The sequence below is a fragment of the Myotis lucifugus genome, unplaced genomic scaffold (assembly GCF_000147115.1).
Source record: "Myotis lucifugus unplaced genomic scaffold, Myoluc2.0 scaffold_52, whole genome shotgun sequence".
Lineage (NCBI taxonomy): Eukaryota > Metazoa > Chordata > Mammalia > Chiroptera > Vespertilionidae > Myotis > Myotis lucifugus.
This window is the reverse complement of record NW_005871100.1, coordinates 456,305-477,187: the sequence shown is the minus strand read 5'-3', so window position 1 is coordinate 477,187 and position 20,883 is coordinate 456,305. Positions and strand designations below refer to the sequence as shown.

The window sequence follows — 20,883 nt, the reverse complement described above, 5'->3', positions numbered from 1 at the left end:
CGCCTGAGAACAGTTGGCAAAGGAAATAGGAGTAATACGTAAATAGTCCATGAATAGACAATAACAGCTGCTTATAGTAACGATATTAAACACCATTTCCATAATCAAAAGTTAAAAAGAAAAAGCAAAATTATCTTTCTAATAACAAAAGTATTTACAGGCATACCTCAGAGATATTGGGAGTTCAGTTCCAGACCACTGCAATAAAGCGATAAAGTGAGTGCTACAATAAAAGAGCGTTGTAATCTTTTTTTTCGGGCAGAGGGGTCTTGCCTTCAATTTATATAAAAAAATGCAAAATCTGTGAAGCTCAATAAAACAAGGTATTTCACGAATACTTAAAAATGCAGCTACCGCCCTGACTGGTTTGGCTCAGTGGATAGAGCATCGGCCTGTGGACTGAAAGGTCCCGGGTTCGACTCTAGTCAAGGGCATGTACCTTGGTTGCAAGCACATCCCCAGTGTGGGGTGTGCCGGAGGCAGCTGATCGATGTTTCTCTCTCATCGATGTTTCTAACTCTCTATCTCTCTCCCTTCCTCTCTGTAAAAATCAATAAAATATATTTTTAAAAAAATGCAGCTACCTTTGAGCCACAAAAGAAAAAAGCAATGTTCATGTATGTATTTGATACAAATACAAAACACTCATTTTTAGTTTATTAGCTTAGATCACTCTGAATGACTCAGAAAAACCCATCATCAGTAATTTTGTTGACATATGCAGAAAAATATAATGAATAGTGGTTTTTTAGGTAGAGTTCAGAATCCACTTAACATGGTAGATAAGCCAGAAGAGGTGGGTATAACGAAAGCAGCCATAGTGTTGCAAGCATATTAGACTTTAACTACAAAAAACTGGGTTGTCAGCTCAAACACACCAAAAATGAACTCCAGCTAAAAAGATATTGTGGAGCTCTGATCGTTGACAGTATGTTAAAAGATTGACAGAATATTGCATGCATGTAAATCCAAACACAAATCTCCTGAATGTTCAGAGTAAATTTTCAGAAAAAAACATTTCTTTTCCTGACATGATATTCACTCTATCTCTTTTTAATCTGAACATTAAAAACTATATAGATTGTTCTCTTTCTTTGTGCACTTGTCAGCAACAGTAAGCATTAATCCATTTTCACAAGCTATAGATTTTCAAGCTTAAGTTATGAACAGCAATTATAATTTTTGTGATAGTTAAACATAGTTTGAAATGAAAATGTGCCTCTCTACCAAATGGTAGCGTTTTCTATGGGATAAAATATACAAACTCATCCATGTACAGTTATAAGTATTCAAACATCTATGTTCCCTGAGCACCATACTATTTCTTTAGAGCAAAACAAAAGGTATTTAGTTAAGCAATATTAAAGATACATCAGTCAAAACTTTTCCCCTCATACCTATGAACTGAGATGCATTTCTGTATGAACATTATAAAATCTGAGTCATTGATTGAATATGCAGACCTTACTTGAGGCGACTATGTATTTTCTCATCCAATTCTTTTTTTTTAAATATATTTTTATTGATTTCATAGAGGAAGGGAGAGGAAGAGAGAGATAGAAACATCACTGATGGGAGAGAATCATTGATCAACTGCCTCCTGCATGTCCGCTACTGGTAATTGAGCCCACAACCCAGGCATGTGCCCTGAGTGGGAATCGGACCATGACTTCCTCATAGGTCTATGCTCAACCGCTGAGCTATGCTGGCTAGGCTCCTCCTCCAATTCTTTAGCCCAGTGCCTACTTTACATAATTTAGACCATCTCAGTTCAAGAATTAAAGAAATGTCCTTTATATTTCTCTTAGATCAACGTGTCCACAAATATCCTAATGCAAAGAGAGTAAAGTTTTCTCTTAATCTTCAGAAGAGGATTTCTAGAATCTCATCTTACACTTCATTATCTTAGGGCAGTGATGGCGAACCTTTTGAGCTTGGCATGTCAGCATTTTGAAAAACCCTAACTTTGGTGCCATGTCACATATAGAAATTTTTTGATATTTGCAACCATAGTGAAACAAAGACTTATATTTTTGATATTTATTTTATATATTGAAATGCCATTTAACAAAGAAAAATCAACCAAAAAAATGAGTTTGCGTGTCACCTCTGACACGCGTGTCATAGGTTCGCCATCACTGTCTTAGGGGGATATATTTCCCCCTCCTGGTTACTGTAAATGGAAAGATACTAAGTCAGTATGCTTTGAGTACCTTCAGATTTTTGAAGGATCCCTCTGAACTGGTGGTGTCTTGGTTGGGGTTTTCATTATTTACCCTGGAAGCTAAAATTAAGACCAAGTAATTCTTAATTTTATTATCCAAATAAACCTGTTTCTAATACTTCATCCTATAAACCTCTCTGTATAAAACACAAGACATAAAGTGGCTCATCTTCTCTCTCTATAAGGAGCTTTTTAGGTAGACTGGTGCTCTTTGCAATAAGTGAACGCTTGCTAAAGAAAGCAGGATTACCTAACAATCTACAGTATGTATATAAAAAGCCGGTGACCATAACGGCCATAACGACCTTAACGACCAGTTGCTATGATGCCCACTGTGGCCAGCGAACTGGCCTGATCAGGGTGTGGGGCCGGCTGGCCAATCTCATGGCCCCTCCCCCCTGCCAGCCTGCCCCTGATCGGACTCTCCCACCCTGATCAAGAGCATGGCGGCCGGCCAAACACCCCTTCCATTCCCCCCAGCCAGCCCCGCCCCCGATCAGCCGGCCCCACCATGATAGGCCTGCAGCCCCTCCCCCTGGCCGGCCTTCCCCTGATCACACCTCCCCACCCCAATAGGGGGTGGGGTTGGGTGGCCAACCTCCTGCAGCTCCTCCCCTGCAGCTGGCCACGCCCCTGATGGGCCCCCACTACCCTGTTCAGCCTGAAGCCCCTCCCCCTGGCCAGCCCTGCCCCTGATCTCCCCCTACTCCAATAGGGGGTGGGGCCAGCCAGCCAATCTCCTGCAGCCCCTCCCCCCACCCGGCCCCACCCCAGATCAGCCCCCCAACCCTGATCAGGGGCAGAGCCAGCCGGCCAACCACCCATGGCCCCTCCCCCATGCCACTGGCCCCTGATCGGCACTCCCCACCCCATTCGGGGGCGGGTCTGGCTGGCCCATTGCCCACAGCCCCTCCCCATGGCCAGCCCTGCCCCCAATTGGCCCCCAACCTCAATCAAAGGTGGGGCCCGCTGGCCAATCGCCCATGGCCCCTTCCCCCAGCCAGCCCAGCCCTGATTGGGCCCAGATCGGGGTGGGCCAGCTGGACCCCACCTGTGCACGAATTCATGCACTGGTCCTCTAGTAGGTCTAATAAAAAAGAAATTTTTCCCAGTCTAGAACTTAAGTCATGCTGTTATAAGGAATTAAACCAAATATCTTTTGGTTGTCTTCTAAATGACTGAAAAATTAGGCTAGGATAAAGTGTCAGTATTGAATTAGAAAGAATATTTCAGAAGGAGATATGGATTCACAAAGAAATATGGATTCAAAGAAAATACTTTAAACAGAAAATTGGGGTAAATGTTTTGCGACACAAGAGGAACTAGGCAAAGTGCAGGAGTTTAAGTAAGAATGTCTTTTAATGGTTGAAATCATTCTGTCAGAGGTGACAATGAAAGCAAAAATTATTACAACAAATAACTATTAATGCATTCTCTTCTTTGTCATCGTTCATACATTAATTCCTTTATTCTCATTTACATATTTTCATACTAGGACAGCATTCTGAAGTCATGAAGCATAAGTTGTATGTAACTGAGTAGAAAGATCATAATCAACTCAGATTTCCAGAAGAGCTGCAGATTGTGGAAAATTACAAAGACCTTAACATGGAGAGCCAAAATGTGCTACCAATGACTCCCGTCTGCATAATCAGTGTTAAAAATAGAAGCCCATATTGTTATAAAGTAAGACCATAATTATAATGCCTGCTGTTGCTATGCAAAGAATCCCATAGAGAAGGAGATTTAGGTAACATATAATAAATAACGCACAGGCTAATCATTTATTTTCCATTCTTAAATGTCTTTCAAAATAATGATGCTCATGAAATGCAATGTACTGACAGTCCTGGGGTCTGTTGCAACGGAACAGGGACACTGCCGAGAATGATGCTGTCTTCCCTTGATGAGAAAGAGAAGAGTTCAGGGTCCAGAATTTGTTTAGAATGTCCACTCCTCTGCTGAATTTGTCACCAGGGAATCAATTAGTGAATCAGCACCAAACAAAAATAATTTGTCCGTGCTAGAACCTGGTCCGTAGAAACTGTGCACAAGATGAATTTTAAAAGGTGCTGGTTACTTGTTCAGATTATGGATTGTAATGACATCTTAATAATCGTTAGAATTGTATTGCTGCTTATTGCAAAAATGAATAGTGCCACCATTTCATCAACTATAAGATTAGGTATGTTTTGAAAAAATAAAGCGTATTAAATCTTCATTTGTAGGTCAGTATTCACAAAGGTCTTGATGTTGCTGGTACATAAATGTAAAAATTCATTTGCTGTCTAGAAAGCAGAAGAAATGTTACTGTTTATCAGGAAGCAGTGGAAAAAAATAAAACAGGTAATACTCAAATTTTATATATCCAAGATATCCTACTTTTTGTTATTCAGCATAATTTGTTAAGCTGCAGAGAAAAGCTCTCTGGTGGACTATATAGTAAGACAATGCATATTCCCATTCAAGAAGGATAAGCTTCCCAATTCTAAAGACCCGCATGGAGCCAGGTAAGGATTGCTCACCAATGAATCTGCTCTGGGCAAGCACTTCTACCCTTGGCTCTCCCATTTGGAGGTGTCGATACTATTCTATTCTTTTCGAAGGGACTATTTGCTTGTGCTCTTTGTGATCCATTGAATAAAGCCACTCTTCAGCTCCACCATCTTATACTTTATTTCTTTTTGTAAATCTATCTTCTGTTTTTCCAATTGCTTACACATCTTCCCAAAGGCATAATTTTATAATATTAAAAACTGAGGCTTGTTTAAGGAAATCTACATCTCTTGTGATTCTTCTAAATCTAATAAATCAAATAATCTACAAAGAAAATCTTTTTCTCTGCTTGTAAAAGAAAGGCATATAGTTTTATAAATACCAGCCACTTTTCCTCAGAACAGTTAAGGGTAAAGAAAACGAATACATTTGTTGACAGAGATGCTCTAAAGAGTTTTCAATCCTTTACCCTAATTTGGCCACATAGGGATCCAAGGAATTTGACATTCAGGGCTCACTGAGCAGTGATAAAGTTTATTATATAATTTTAAGAGAGAATACTTGTTAAAATAAAAACTTTTAACTACTATACTTTCTTTTGAAAACATGCTTTTCCACCAGAACAAGTTTTTGTTTTGTTTTATTTGTTTGTTTTTCAATGGATTATTTTTTATCTCTATTATATCAATGGTTATATGAATATCTTAGTTTAATCATAACATGTTTGTTATTGGACTAATGGTCTTACCAGTGATGCAATATTTCCCTTATTTATTATAATGTGAATATATTATACTGTCATTTTGAATACATCCTATCCAAATAGATTGTGGCCATAATTGTTCAGCCTTCTTTTCAGGGACTAAATAGTGCCAAACATGATCAAAACAAAAGATTGGGTTACCTTCCTAGACACAAGCACTCAATCTCACACACACACACACACACACACACACACACACACACACACACAGAAACAGTGTTCTGAAAATTCCACTTAAAAAATTATCAATTTGACTGGTTCACACTTTGGAAAATGGACAATTCTGCACTGTTAAAATTTACAATGTTCTGGAGTGTCTGCAGAAGACAGAACAGATGCTGATGAATCCCCGGCTATTAGAAACGCATGAAATTGTATTAGGGATTCAATGTGATAGTACATATTACAGATTTAGCATGATCTTGGCCAATAGTAAAAGCTAAATAGTTATCAGTGGCAGCACCAGAATCTATATTTAAGACAGATTAGGGTCAACAGTCTGATTGAAAGTAAAATAAGAAAACTCGTTTTAAAGTTGTGATTTTAAAGCAAGTGTATTGCTTTTATCTTTTTTTTTTTTTTAATGCGCCTGGGAAGGAAAGGCTGATGAGAATTATGGATGAAGTGAAAAATTCTCCCCCAAAGGCTACACCAGTGGCACCTATAATGATTACAGAAAGGCTTCCACTTAGGGACGATAGGATCAGGCACTCATTCCTATTTATGTGCAAGGGGACACAGACACTAACTAATAACTAAACCAGAGGCCTGACCACCTCTGGAGTTCTGCTAAGACGCAAATGTCCACATTTACATGATATTCCCTCTAAACCCTGAGTAATTTGGTTTTACTGTGTTGAACATGACTTCCTCCTATTCTCTTTTACTGTTATATTCCAATTTTAGCTCATGGATTTTAATTGTTAATCCTGCTTCCACATTAAGCATCTAGGGAACACACCCTGATATTGGACAATGTATGGCCAGCATGTCTGTGAAGCAATCCTGTATTTATAGTAATGTTGTCTTCATTTTAAATTTCATTTTAATGCAGTATTTATTTTAAAGGCATATTTTATCTCTACCATTTATTATCAAGTTTTTATTCTCTTTTTAATTTCTAGCTTATTTAATTTCTCTTTTTATTTTCTTTTCCCTTATACATTTCAATCTCTCCAAATATCTACTATTTTCAATTTTACATAACCTTTCCTAATCAATATGCTAAATTATTTTTTATTTTTTAAAAACATAACTAGAAATAATCGATAAATGAAGTCAGAATTCTGCAAAAAAGCTATCTATGTACTAACTTTTCAAAGTTGAAAATTATCTCTTATCCCTTTCCTCTCAGAAATAAAGATTTCCTCAGTCTTCATTTATGTCTTCATTTACATTAAGTATCTCAAAACTTCAAGAATGTATTTAAAAACAATAATTGGCTAGACATGTCCAGAAGGAGTTACAAAATAACTTATAACCCCTCTTTGATAAAATGCAAAAAAGTAACATATGAACTAATATTACTAAAGTAGTATACATACATATATTTATATTTTTGTATATACTTACTTATTTTGTTCTCATTGATCTGCATGCACAATATGAGATCATAAATGCAACAAATAGCACCACACCAACACCGAGCAAGGTCATTTCTACAATGCCAAGGAGCTTTATTTTTCCAGTCACTTGGCTTTTAAACATTTCTGCCTTCTCATCGCCAATGGTGCCAGTCTGTAATCAAGTTAATAATTAGCATTATTTGCATAGATCATTAGAGCAAAATACTTAAAATCCTCCACTTACGTATCACTCTTTTCCCCCCAAACATCTATATAAGTATTAGTCATCTGTATCTGTAAGACAAGCCAATGAAATTCCCTTTGCATGTTCAAGGAGGCAATATATGCCAAGGTAGAATACAGAGTGAAATATAACCCACTTCCCTTTAGACATGTTATCTGGCACTCTTCAATTATGCTAGCTCCGTTGATCTTTAAAACTGTCTTACCAAAATCGTTCACAATTTTCCAAAGTGTTTTTCCTAGTGACATAGGAAAATGGCAAGGGTCAACTATTTAATTCCCTATGAAGACTTGATGCATTTCCTAATTCTGTGGCTAATAAATTCCATAATTCCATGGTTTACACAAAACATATCTTGTCAGGCAATAGGATAGACTATCTACAACTGCTTTAGTAAGCTGGCTTTTGTAAGCTTGGTTGGCTTTTATTAACTATAATATTCAGTGAGCCTTGAATTATTTGAAGTTAGATATGTGAATGACTCTCTCTAACACAAACATATGACAAGAAAAAATGTTTAACAGATGCATTTTGAAAATAATCTAAAATGATAAAAAGGGCACAGAAAATTAAGACAAACTTGATATTTCTATTTGGTTTGGTTCTCTCAAATAGCTATAATTAATATTATGTAAACTCATCTATATGAACAATGAAAACACATACAACCTCCAATATACATTAAAGGTATATTCAATTTTAAAATGTCAAAAGTATTTTTATATACAAAGAAGTTTATTGCTTTTAATACTAATAGATAAAAATACTAACCTCATTAAGCCAAAGAATAGGCACAATGTAGTTCCTAGTCAGACGCTTTAAAACACTGTAATATACATTTAAAAGTTATGAAAATATATTACACATATAGGACAGAAATTTTAGTAATTACAAGTGTCAATAAATATTCAGAAATTAGTTACTCTTGCAACTTGGTTAAGTTCCTTGATTTTTGTTCCCTGTAATGAATCATTTAGGTTTTAATATGGTTGTTTCTCAGGTATCTTCTATTCTAAAAGCCTTCATAACAGATTTATACTTGATTGACTCTTTCTAAACACAGATTTTTCCTTTAAACAAATTCTACTCAGGAAAGTAAAATATGAATTTTGGAAATTATTGTCATAGAAATATTTGGAAAGTAAGCAAAATGTGAGATGCCACCTAATACTTTAAAACATTATATAAATTCACTTCAGTGAACAGATATACTTCTAAATAACAAATGAAAGTTATAAGCATTTAATAATTATTATATAATATAGTCAAGCCAAAGAGAAGTTGAAGTTTTATATTATTTTCACTAACTTTCATAGATTTACTCACATTCTTACAAGAAAATACTAAAAGCATGTAAAGATAACCTTGGTCAAGAGACTCACTCAATTTTTTTTGATGGCTTGACCAACATGTTGACTTGCAACCTTTTTGCAAATTGTAAAGTGAATCCAGTTATCTAAAAAAAGGAACAAATTAAAATTATTTTTAACTTCTTTGGAAAACATTCTTTTATAATAGCCAACATTAATTTGTAATGTTATATAGAACTTAAGGTGAATCTGTTCTACTTGAAACTTGTGTATTTATTAAATTAGTAATTGGACATGTTAAATATTTCCTACATAACTATCTATAGTTGCATTATGTGAATATGCATGTATGCATGCAAGCACACATGCATATACATGTACACACACATATAATTTCTTTGCCTACTCTAATGTCAAGGTTTTAGCTAGGTTTATGATGTTTACCAGAAATGGTTTTGGGGAATCAACAATGATATAACAGTACTAAAACATAAAAGCATATACAGTTTATATAGTTCCTAAACTATGCAAGGTCAAATATATATTCAGTCATAATTCATATATCTTCAGTTTAATCATACTACTATCATTATTGAAATAAAATAAAAATTGCTACTAAAATTCTGGCATTCCATTAAATTTTTGAAAAGTAGAACAGTAAAATAATTAAAACTGTTGCGCTTATAAGATTTTTATAAATTTTTCGTGACACTAAATATAATAGATCTAGCCCCCAATTCACATATACCTATAAAATCTCCTTTTATCCCTCATAATCTTATCTAATAAAAGAGAAACATGGTAATTAGCCGTACGGCCGCTACCCTTCCCATTGGCTAATCAGTGAGATATGCAAATTAACTGCCAACCAAGATGGCGGCCGGCAGCCAGGCAGCTGACGCGAACAGGGAGGCTTCCTTGCTTCAGTGACAGAGGAAGCAAGCTTCCCTGCCTGCCTTGCCAGCCTCTCAGCTGCACTCTAAGCAACATTGTAACAAATATAGAAGCTAAACAAAATCCTGGGCTTCAGCCAGCAGGACCGAAACATCGTTTCAAATACAGAAGGTAAACAAAGGCCAGAAACCTGCTTTCAGCAGCGGAGGTCTCATAGCTGGAGCCGAGCCTCAGAGCTAAAGCTGGCCCAGAATAAAAAAAAAAAAAAAGGAAAAAAGGACAGGTTGGGAGCTTCAGTCACCTGCCAGCCTGAAAATGGCCCTCAGCCCCTCACCCAGGCTGGCCAGGCACCCCAGTGGGGAACCCCACCCTAAAGGGGGTGTGACCAGATGCAAACAGCCATCATCCCCTCACCCAGGCTGGCCAGGGACCCAAGCAGGACCCCCACCCTGAAAGGGGTGTGACCAGATGCAAACAGCCATCATCCCCTCACCCAGGCTGGCCAGGGACCCAAGCGGGACCCCCACCCTGATCCAGGACACCATTCAGGGCAAACCAGCCGGCCCCACCCATGCACCAGGCTTCTATCCTATATAGTAAAAGGGTAATATGCCTCCCAGCACCGGGATAAGCAGAGCAGCAAGGCTTCCCGGCACCAGGATCAGCGTGACAGGGGGCAGCGACCAAACCCCCTGATCGCCCTGCGGCTGTGTGTGTGACAGGGGGCGGGGCCACAACCTCCCTATCCGCCCTGCTCTGTTCGTGACAGGGGGGCGCTCCCCAACCCCCTGATGGGCCCTGCTCTGTGCGTGACAGGGGGTGGTGCCGCAACCTCTCTATCGACCCTGCCTTGAGTGTGACAGGGGGCGGTGCCCCAACCCCCGAATCGGCCCTACCCTGAGCATGACTAGGGGTGGCATCGCAACCTCCCGATCCGCCCTGCTCTGTGCATTACAGGGGGCAGCGCCCCAACTCCCCAATCGGCCCTGCTCTAAGCCCGACCAGGGGCTGCACCTAGGGATTAGGCCTGCCCTCTGCCACCTGGGAGCAGGCCTAAGCCAGCAGGTCATTATCTCCCGAGCGGTCCCAGCCTGTGAGAGGGCACAGGCCGGGCTGAAGGACCCCCTTCCCCCCCCCCCCAGTGCACAAATTTTTGTGCACCGGGCCTCTAGTATAATATAAAGGGTTTCTTCATATAAGCAATGATTAGAATCATTCACATCACTAGTATTCCTGACCCATGATCCATTAAAAATGCTTAACAAGTTCCATATTCTTAAAAACTAAAATTGTTACCTTGATATTTCATAAAGTAATAGAAAAAATCAATGTAATTTTCATTGAAATAAAAGTAATTTATCAATAAATATGATCAATAAAGGTAATTGACAAGGAGAGAATTTATTTTTTTCTTTAAGTTAATTAAAAAAACACAATATTCAACAAGGCAGATCAATAGTATATTTGCTTACAGGTTCAACATCTAAGTATGTGCTGTGTTCTTCTTCATCTGGATGTAAGCCTTCGATAGTTTCTCTAATTTCAGGAGTGGCATGTAGGAAATGAGGAAGTGAAATGATCACAGGTTTTCCTGAAAACAAGTTTTAGGAAGATCATTGGGGATAAATAATATTTCACATAACACTAAAAAAAGATTCTTTGAAAATAAATCTTTAAAAATTTTAAAAAATGCATAGCTGGGTTTGAACACTAATTTTGGGGGATGAGGGTGAGGGAGAATTATAACATCTGATTGCTACTGTACAAATAAAATAACAAAATTCTCCATTATTTTACTAACCAGTCAGTTGATTCTGTTGTTTATGCCTTAAGTATTAATTTTTTAATATGTAAGGGTTAGCTGCTGAACACAGTTTTAATCACATATGTTTTTGTTTTAGGTAGTAATATATCTATGAACTGAGAATTAATTAAGAGGTTTTTTCTTTCTTTATTCTCACCACTCCAATATGAAGAAAGTGAGCAAACCAAGACAAACCACAAATTGTGTGTAAGTCAGCCTTTGTTTCAGAGACACACTGAAAATATACTTATTTTTATTTACTATTTTCAAAGAAAGAAAAAATGTCAGATAGATAAGTTGAAATGCTCATAGTATTCTGGGAATTATTTTCCTTTTACCCTAAATGTAAAAGGAGCATCAGGATTCTATATGGCAAAAAAACAATAACAATAACAACCACAACAATAATAAGGCTAAGTGGAATGGGAGAAAATATTTGCAGACTAGATATCCAATAAGTAGTTAATATGCCAAAATCTAAAATATACAAGGAACCTATACAACTCAAAATGTCAATGAGAAGCATAATAATAATAATAATAATAATAATAAATGGAAAAGAGCCTAGACATTTTCCTTTTCCTTAAGTAACACAGAGAAATACTAGTATGATTTCATTGACTAATAACTAACCTATGCAGCACTGAAACACAATTAGGACTTTGAACACAATACAAAAAAAACACACAAAAATTTCCTACCATCACCCTTACTTTCTGTCCTTATTGTTTCTCACTTTAAATTTTTGGTCAAAGGGATTCTGGGTGAAGGTTACATTTTAAAGAACACTGCAAATTACAACATGAACTGTAATACTGAGAACATTTACTCACCTTCTTTGCATTTGCTAATGTCTAGCAAACCATAAAATGTACAATTATTTGAGACCTCTGGGTCTGTGCAGAAACAATGGTTTTCTGGATTTTGAATTGGAGATGCAAAGGCCTTGGGTGGAAGAATAAATCTAAACACAGAAATTCCTTTCAGATCAAGTTCGGCTCCAAACACAGCATAGATGGACCTAAACACAGAGAAAAGAGAGCTTCATTCCAGGGATCTGAACTATATTCCAGAGATTCATTTTTTTCTTAGTTTTAGATTTATATTCTTACTCTAACTTGGAAAATCTAATATACTCTTATCAGAATTCTTGCTTAATTTTTAGGGAAAACAAATCCTTATAAAATTTTAAGGCATATCAGAACTCAATACCTGAGTAAGAGCTCTCCTTACCTTTATTTTCAAAACCTTCTAAGAATAATTTTTGCTTGTGAAGTACCATGGTGTATTGATACTGAAGACTTTTTCAGTTTATTTCCTTCATAGATTAACTATTTATATGACTGCCTCAAATACTTTTTTGTGTGTGCCCACTTCAATAAAATAAAAATAAGATACCTGTCTTTCAAAACAGTCATGAAGAGAAAGACCACTTACTTGTAAGTGTGTGCACGTGAGCTTAATATACTGTATCCTATATCTCCATCATTTACCAAGTGTCCACCATAATCTTGGTAATGTGCTGGGGCTCAATAAATATTTCTTCCAATCCCCAGATAACTCTCTAGGAAGAAACACTGCTCTTTTCAATTTTACAGATAAGGAAAAGATTCAGAGATATTAAATACTTGCTCACAACCACACAGCCTTTCGGAACAGGGTTAGGATTCAAGCATATTGGTGTGGGTTCTAATGCCGTGGGGTATCTAGTAGGCCCCATCAATTGGAAAAGATGCTGTAGGGGAGTTAGAACACATGAATTAACATAGTTCTGTGACAGTGACATCACCTTCTCTGGACATCTTAGAAAAATTGGGCATAGAAGGATAGACTTGACTACTCTTAAATATAATGCAAGTTTAGTAAAATTTTAAGAAAGAGTTCTGGCTTAGACATAACAAGAAGAGAATGATTTATATTATGTAAAATATCTTTCTACATCCTTTACTTTTTTTAAAGCATTAATAAACATATTATGACTGTCATATTTATTCTTAATAAATGAAGAAAAGTTTCACTACGTGTATTTTATTTTTCTCAAATAACATTAAGTATGAGCTTCTTGGCCTGTGTTTTGTTACATGGGAAAATTTTCTGACTCACAGAAATGTATGTGTCTTTGTCTTACCTGCAAATGTCAGAGGAGAAGAATTGCAGCACCCGGGTCTTCTCAACAAAAGGAGGAAATGTGGCTGCATCTGTTTAAAAATTAAGCCAGTGTCAAGTGATTAGATGTCATGTGTGTCCTAGAAGAATGTAGAAATCTCTATTCCAGCATGGTCAATAGAAATACTAATGTCAATTGTATCTGTAGCCTTAAAATTCTCTAGCAGCCACAATTTTAAAAGTAAAACAAAACAGGTATGTTTTATTTAACCCAATATACCCAAAATATTGTCATTTAAACATGTAGTAGAGTGGCACTTTTTTTTTTTAGCATGAAATTGATTTAGCATTCCTTTTCAGTTTGCATTGTACTTTTGATAGTGATTCATTCATCTGCTCTAATGGCTAATATTATTGAAGTCATTTTTTAAAGTCCTCTCACTAAAAATTTCTTGCAAATGGTTTGAAAACATATCCATCAAACTAAAAAGAGCATTTTTTGAATTTATTGAATTTCTGCTGTGGTCATGATCCATGGCACACTCTGGATATATGAAGAAATAATGAGATAACTCCTCCATTTGCTCCTTAAAAGAATATCACCAAACTGAGCCACCACTGAATGTTTTTATCTATAATGATAAGACCCATCCTTCAATTATGAATTCTAGGTTATTTTTCTGGTAAGTCTCCAACCTTGTAATCTTATTACCTTTCACTTATACTCTTGTGATAAGTAAAATGTAACAGAAGATCACAATGAACTTGATCCTGCCATTAAGGAACTGAATATTACAGATTAGCTTAAAGTCCCCAAATAGGTCACTGAATGGGCATTACCTACAACTGTCTTACCAAGTCTTATCCATTAATGAAAAAGAACATTGAAAAGATTTAAAAATCATTATCTGAAATATCACTGAAGCTTACATCATAATCATACCAACAACTAGATAGCTGATATTAGCAGGGTATTAAAAAAAGCATTCAAATGTACATTAATACTTTCATTTTACATCTCTTCCAACTTCCCGAGGAAGGCAGAGGAAGCCTTTTTAAGTTGTGATGAAAACACATTGCAACTTTTTCTGTTTCGTGACCAAAAATCTGTCTTACAGGGATCATAGCAGAGTCCCCTACCCTGTCCAACCTACCTCTGCTCCTGTTTTTTTTTATTTCTGTTTTCCTCTTAGATCTTGTAATTTCATACCAGTTTCTCATATATTTATACTATTGTCATTATTAAATATCCTAGCTCCTCTTTCAAAGCTTCTCTACTTCTTAGCTTTGGACAGAAATGTTTAATACTTTTTTTCCCTAGACTCATAAAGAACCCATCAGTACTTAGGAACAGCACAGTGCCTTTCACTCTGCACCTAAGGACTGAAGTAATATGCTTATGCAATTACTAGAGCTAGTGGTATTGAGACACTTTACAATTGATTTGCAGAAACGCTTTACTTAGAAAGGAATTTATTTATTTTTCTTTCTTCCTCTCATCCACCCTCATGGCTCAAAGCATTACCAATCAAACCCATGTTTGTTCTGTTTTTCTATAAGGGAGTGATAACAAAATTAAATAAAAAATGCCAAAGTCAACAACACTTTGGTATTTCTCTTTATTACCTATTTTTTTGCATAATTTTGTATCTAAAGTTCTTCGTCTTTATTATACCATTTTCCTGCAAGGTATTGCCTCACCAACTTTGCAAACATCATTCTCCTGCCTCTACTTCTTAGTTGTTGAAAGCCCACCTCTGTTTAATTACTCATGATGTTTGATTCCTCTTGCTCTTTAAAATCTTAATTCTTAAATTAATAGGCACATGTGTACTTTGTTTTTCTTCAAGGAGTACAATCAGCCAGTTCTAACCATACTATAAGTTCATAGTCCTGTGTTTTTCCCAAATCTTATTCAGAATTTTCATCTTTGCATACATTTTTCATGGTTAGTAGACACCTAACCTTGTTTTTGTTGCTATTTTCTCTCTCATTCTGACCACCTTATTCAAATAGACAGCTCTATCTTGCAACTCTATCAATCCTACCTCAGCTTGAAACCTTACTTGGAGCCATGGTTCACCTTTTGTAATTACCTTGATATTTTTTATTTTTTTTATTTTAAATTATTATCTGTACAGTATTTACAAAGGATGTGAATAGTAGCTCCTTCTCTAAGTTTCTTAATCCATTACTTCTATTGTCAGGAAGGCAGTTCATTAAGTAAAAGCTTTTACAAAGCAAACATTTCCCTAGTAACTCAATAAAGGCCAATCCTTGGTGCTTAGTCTTCAGAAATCCTATCACATTAAGCAGATATTTACTAAACCTGTAAAAGAGTAGAGACTCTGAATTATGTTCTGGGGGTATAAAGACAGGTAAACATATACTCTCCCCTTCAGAATCCTCTAGGTATGATGGTGGATTTGTGGGAGAGAAGGAGGTGGGTTCATTGTGATTACTGTCAAGAAAAATGCTCTTACCTGTACCATTGATCATGTCACAATAACTTGGCCAATAGCCGAGAGTCCTTAGGAATAAAAAGAAAGAAAATGAACAAACATTCTCATTTCAAGAACACCTTTCTTATGTTACTTTGTCTATTACGATGCAATATTGCTAAAATAAAGATTAGACATGACAAATGCTAAATTCAAGAAATGTTGTAACTCCTTCAGTCCATATTTTCTTTGAAGCTTTTCATCTTGTTGAAATAAATTAAGTGTCTGATACCATTAAGTAGCCAGATTACAAAATAAAACTGTTTACATAGAAACAATTTGGAATAGACACCAGTCTGAAAAAAGGAAATTGAGAAACGTTGACCAGAAATTTAGATCTCTGCTTAGGAGATATTTTTTTCCAATGGGAGAAATAAATTATTTGATAGTATGTTGAGTACTCAAACTGAATAGAAGAAAAATATTCAGTGGGTAACTGATGTGAGCTCAGTATGAGAGGAGAGGGTAATGGGGAGGAGGAAAGAAAGAGAAGCAGATGTTTGATTAATAGAGATTGGAAACATGTAGTTAACCAATTTATAACCCCCTTTTTAGTTCTTGCATGATCTGGCATTAAAGTAGGACAGAGTTTATTAATTTATGCTCTCCTGTCTAGATAAGATATATACAATAAAAAAACATAGTAGTAATAGTTTCTCTGTATCCTCAGCCACTTTTTGGTGATAGAAAAACTTTTTTCTTATTCTTAATATGTCATCCAGTGAGATATCAATGCAGGTTGATGCTTCTTCTTAAAAACAGAATAAGCTCTTAATCATGCTCAGTGTTGCTATGATCAGTTACATTAATCTTATTATAATCTTGAAATTATTACTCTAACTAGGAGCACTTAGCAACTCTCCTCAAAATCTCTCTGTAATATTGAAATGGAGGAAATGTTCATGTTCTTCGATATATAAACAATGATGTGATTTCCCCTTAAATGAGCATTTAGAAGTGTTTGTTTTCCTCCATTAAACTTCTCTATAAAAACATGTAAATATTTACTCTCTAGAAGAAAAAGTACCACAGTAGTGAAAACTCAACTATTGTCAATTTTTCCAATGGGACTCAGGTGTGAGGAAATTGTTAGTTATATTAATAAAAACATTTTATCTCTTTCAATATTTTTGAGAGAGAGAGAGAGAGAGAGAGAGAGAGAGGTGAGAGAAACATTGATCTGCTGCCTCCTGCATGTTCCTTGACCAGAGATGGGTGCGTGTCCTGACAGAGAATCGAACCCACCACCTCTTGGTGTATGGGAGGACACCCCAACCAAATAAGCCACCTGGCCAGGACTCTTTCTATTTTGAATACTTTGATCTTTTTCAGAAAACAAGTGGCCTAAAGCTTATTTATTAACATCAAGGAGAAGAAAAGGTTTTCTGCCTTGAAATGTATTAGGGATCTTCTTAGTTTACTCATATGATAAATTTCCTATATTTCAGTTGAATAGGCAGGATCGAGGAAAAGAAAGAAAATCATGGCTGGCGATATGAACATATCACATTCTATTACTACTTCAAAGGAAACATGCTCTTTATTTCCAAGTTTAACATGCAAATTTTAAAACTACTTAAAATGTAACAAACTACTTAAAATATAAAATATTTTGTATTTTCATTGATAAGAATTTTTAAAAAGCTAAGCTATCATATGTAGAAATTATTTCAAGAAGTTTTTGAAGGGGAAAGTCATGGAAGTGTTAGCATGGATTCATTAAGCTTTTATCTTTATAGACACATTAGGTCATGTCAATGGAATGAATATTTTTGTTTGATATACTCCACAAACAAGTTTAAAAAGCCAATGAAACATATTTTTATGTCTCCTAGATGATCAGTTAATGCATTGATTTTCTCTCTTTTCATTTTGTGCTTATCTAATTGCATGGGGCACTGTAATGCTGGTTACACAGCAGAAATGAAAACAGTCCCTTTGGATTTCTTCATGTAAGAGAACCTGGGGCTGCTTTTCAGCAGTGAGGCACTAGTACAACCAGCTTTCATACATAAAGGGCTAATGCCTTGTAGAACAGGAATTCTCAGAGCTGAGATAGAGGCAGGTCTGTTGCAGAGGTGGGTGTCTATGCAACACCTGCTTTAGAGTTCCCTTGTAAAACACACACACACACACACACACACACACACACACACACACACACACACTTTACCTGGATACTTACCTTTTATCTTTGTAAGTGTCAATTATGGCAACTTTGCTTATATCGTCTTTTCCATTGAAAACTTTATAAACGCCATCTGCAGTATCGTTGTACTGAAAATACACGTACCAAGAAAAAATTATTTCTAGAACAATACATACTCTCCAAGTTATAAAACATGTAATTAACTCATGTTTGAATTTCTCAAAGACTGGTTATATGGTTTAAAATATATAGGCATTGAAGTTTAAACTTGTTCTTTAACATGTTAAAAAGATAGAATATAAAAGGTTCCAAGAAATAAGTGCTAGATGCTGAGACAAAGGAAGAAAACATATCAAAAGTTGATATAACCCAGACTCTAGTGTTCTTTTTTGTAATTAAGCCAGTAAAACAGTTTGGATTACTATTCCTTTTATATTGAGGTGAGGAGATATTGAACAAAATCTATGAGAACAATGACAGATTTCTAGAGGTATTCTAAATATTATGATCTTTAATAAGTGGTTACCAAAAACTAGGTATACAAAATTAAAAACAAAATTACCCAAGTATTTGAGTTAAAAAATAATAACTGGGCCTTGCCAGCATCTCAGTGGTTGAGAGTTGACCTATGAACCAAGAGGTCACGGTTCAATTCCCAATCAGGGCACATGCCCAGGTTGCAGATTTGGTCCTGTGCAAGTCATGCAAGAGGCAGCCAATCAATGATTCTCTCTCATCATTGATGTTTCTTTCTCTCTTTCCCTCTCCCTGCCTCTCTGAAATCAATAAAAATATATGAAAATAATAGTAATAATAATTGGTCAATGGGGAAAAAGAGGACATATGTCATACTTTCAGCAATAAAGATTAAAAAAAATAGATAATTGAATCTCTGATCCCTTAGGCTTTCTACATTGATACTTAATTGATAATGTTGTAATCATGAACACTTTCTAAAAGTAAAATAACAACAATGAACTGGAGAATATAACTAATAGCTCATAGAGCAGCTGTGGGCAAACTACGGCCCGCGGGCCGGATCCGGCCCATTTGAAATAAATAAAACTAAAAAAAAAGACCGTACCCTTTTATGTAATGATGTTTACTTTGAATTTATATTAGTTCACACAAACACTCCATCCATGCTTTTGTTCCGGCCCTCCGGTCCAGTTAAAGAACCCATTGTGGCCCTCGAGTCAAAAAGTTTGCCCACCCCTGACATAGAGTGTCAAATCATTGTCAAAATTCCAATTCGAGGGTTAGCTTGTCTTATTTATAATTCAAAACATTGAGCTATAGCTAAGTCTATCACTAAGTTCACATTTTCCTTAATCTTCAAATTGTCATTTCATTTATAGACCAGTAGGAATTCTTATTAATAAACTCCATAAGATAGGACATTGCTAATTTATCAGTGTTGTGTGTGTAAATTTAGGCTTTAAATTTACATTAAAACAATTTGTAAGAGATCTAGAGAAGGAGGAATGATAGAACTAATACATTTAACACAATTAAAATGTTGGCACTAAACTTGATTTTTTCAGAAGTCAAAACTGAAAATAGTGTTCAAAGCCTTACCAGCATAACTTAATTTTAGACAAAGTGTTTATTTATCAAATAAAGAAATTCTGATTAAATATCATCTTCTTAATTAAAATTTTAATTGTTAAATTTATATAAGTAAATTTTATAAACTTGAAAAGCTGCAGGATGTGAGAAAAATGATTTTTAAAAATTAGAATATATATTCCCAGATAATAAATAGGGCTAACACACTAAATTATAAAATTATAGATTTCTAATGCCATTTTATTTATCCAATGAAAGTAAAACAATATCAACATTTATATTTGGTACTCACGGGATAAAACACACCAACTGTTCTAGGAAGTGGGTATGGTAGCACACTCAAGAACGGATCCCTATAGCCCCACAATAGTTCTCTCACACTTCTCCTTTGAAACAGAGATGACTTTGACTTTTTGATAAATGAGTTGAGTACCGATTGAACAAATGGATTTGGATAGAGATGGGCTGCAGCCTACAAAAAACAACAACAAAAAACTGTGTAAAGACACCATTTATAGTATTAAATATTTAACAAATAAATGGATTAAATATGAGAATTAATTTTAATAAAAAATTTAAAAAACTATTTTTCTAAAATTACTGCCAAATCTTGCCAGAGCGAAAAGTATAATTTTTCTAATCCCTAGATAAGCACATTTGAGTGCCTCAGTTTCAGTTACAAGAAGAAGTCTTTCAAAATTAAGTCCTATTTTTCCCAAGGATACACTTGAAGTGGTCTTCCAATTCAGTGGATTTTTTTCATCTTTCCTAATGACCAAAACTCTATTCAAATAAGGACATAGGAGCAGAATAAACACTATCTAGTGAGAGTTCTAATATTGAGATTGATTATAGTGGATTCTAGAGCATTTCAAAACAAATCATTTTGTTTGTCTACTCACAGCGACAGCCAGATTGAGAACAGTGAAAGTGTCATTCTCTGATCCAACTGACAGGGAAGGTACAAAGATGGCACCATTGGGCTGTACAAAAGAGACTGTGTTTCTCAGAGGGTCCTGGGTTACGTTTTCCTTGGAGAGATAACGAACTCTGAAATAGAGAAGTAAATCAAAATCAAAATTATTGTTTCACGTGAACGTTAGGCCTCAAATGTCATTCATTCATACAACAAATATTTTTGAATATATAGAATACATCAGAACTTACGCTAAACCAGTGGTTGGCAAACTGCGGCTTGCGAGCCACATGCGGCTCTTTGGTCCCCTTGAGTGTGGCTCTTCCACAAAATACCACGTGC

At 35.8% G+C, this 20,883-nt stretch overlaps 1 protein-coding gene across 4 annotated transcripts in view; it reads right to left on the bottom strand.

The window, feature by feature from the left end:
• Positions 1–3,564: 3,564 nt before the first annotated feature.
• The window catches only part of CD36 (CD36 molecule), a 60,084-nt gene continuing 42,765 nt past the window's right edge, over positions 3,565–20,883 (bottom strand). For 3 of the 4 annotated variants that reach the window (XM_023753816.1, XM_023753817.1, XM_014455850.2), the window contains exons 5-15: positions 20,528–20,675; positions 19,918–20,097; positions 18,093–18,184; positions 15,890–15,936; positions 13,429–13,498; positions 12,134–12,321; positions 10,969–11,087; positions 8,675–8,748; positions 8,064–8,118; positions 7,056–7,220; positions 3,565–4,512 (exon numbers count right to left, since the gene is read on the bottom strand). In XM_023753816.1, coding sequence (XP_023609584.1) covers positions 7,056–7,220; positions 8,064–8,118; positions 8,675–8,748; positions 10,969–11,087; positions 12,134–12,321; positions 13,429–13,498; positions 15,890–15,936; positions 18,093–18,184; positions 19,918–20,097; positions 20,528–20,675 — 1,138 coding nt within the window. In that variant the 3' untranslated portion in view covers positions 3,565–4,512. The remainder of the gene's footprint in view (positions 4,513–7,055; positions 7,221–8,063; positions 8,119–8,674; positions 8,749–10,968; positions 11,088–12,133; positions 12,322–13,428; positions 13,499–15,889; positions 15,937–18,092; positions 18,185–19,917; positions 20,098–20,527; positions 20,676–20,883) is intronic. The other variant, XM_023753818.1, reaches the window with a different exon arrangement.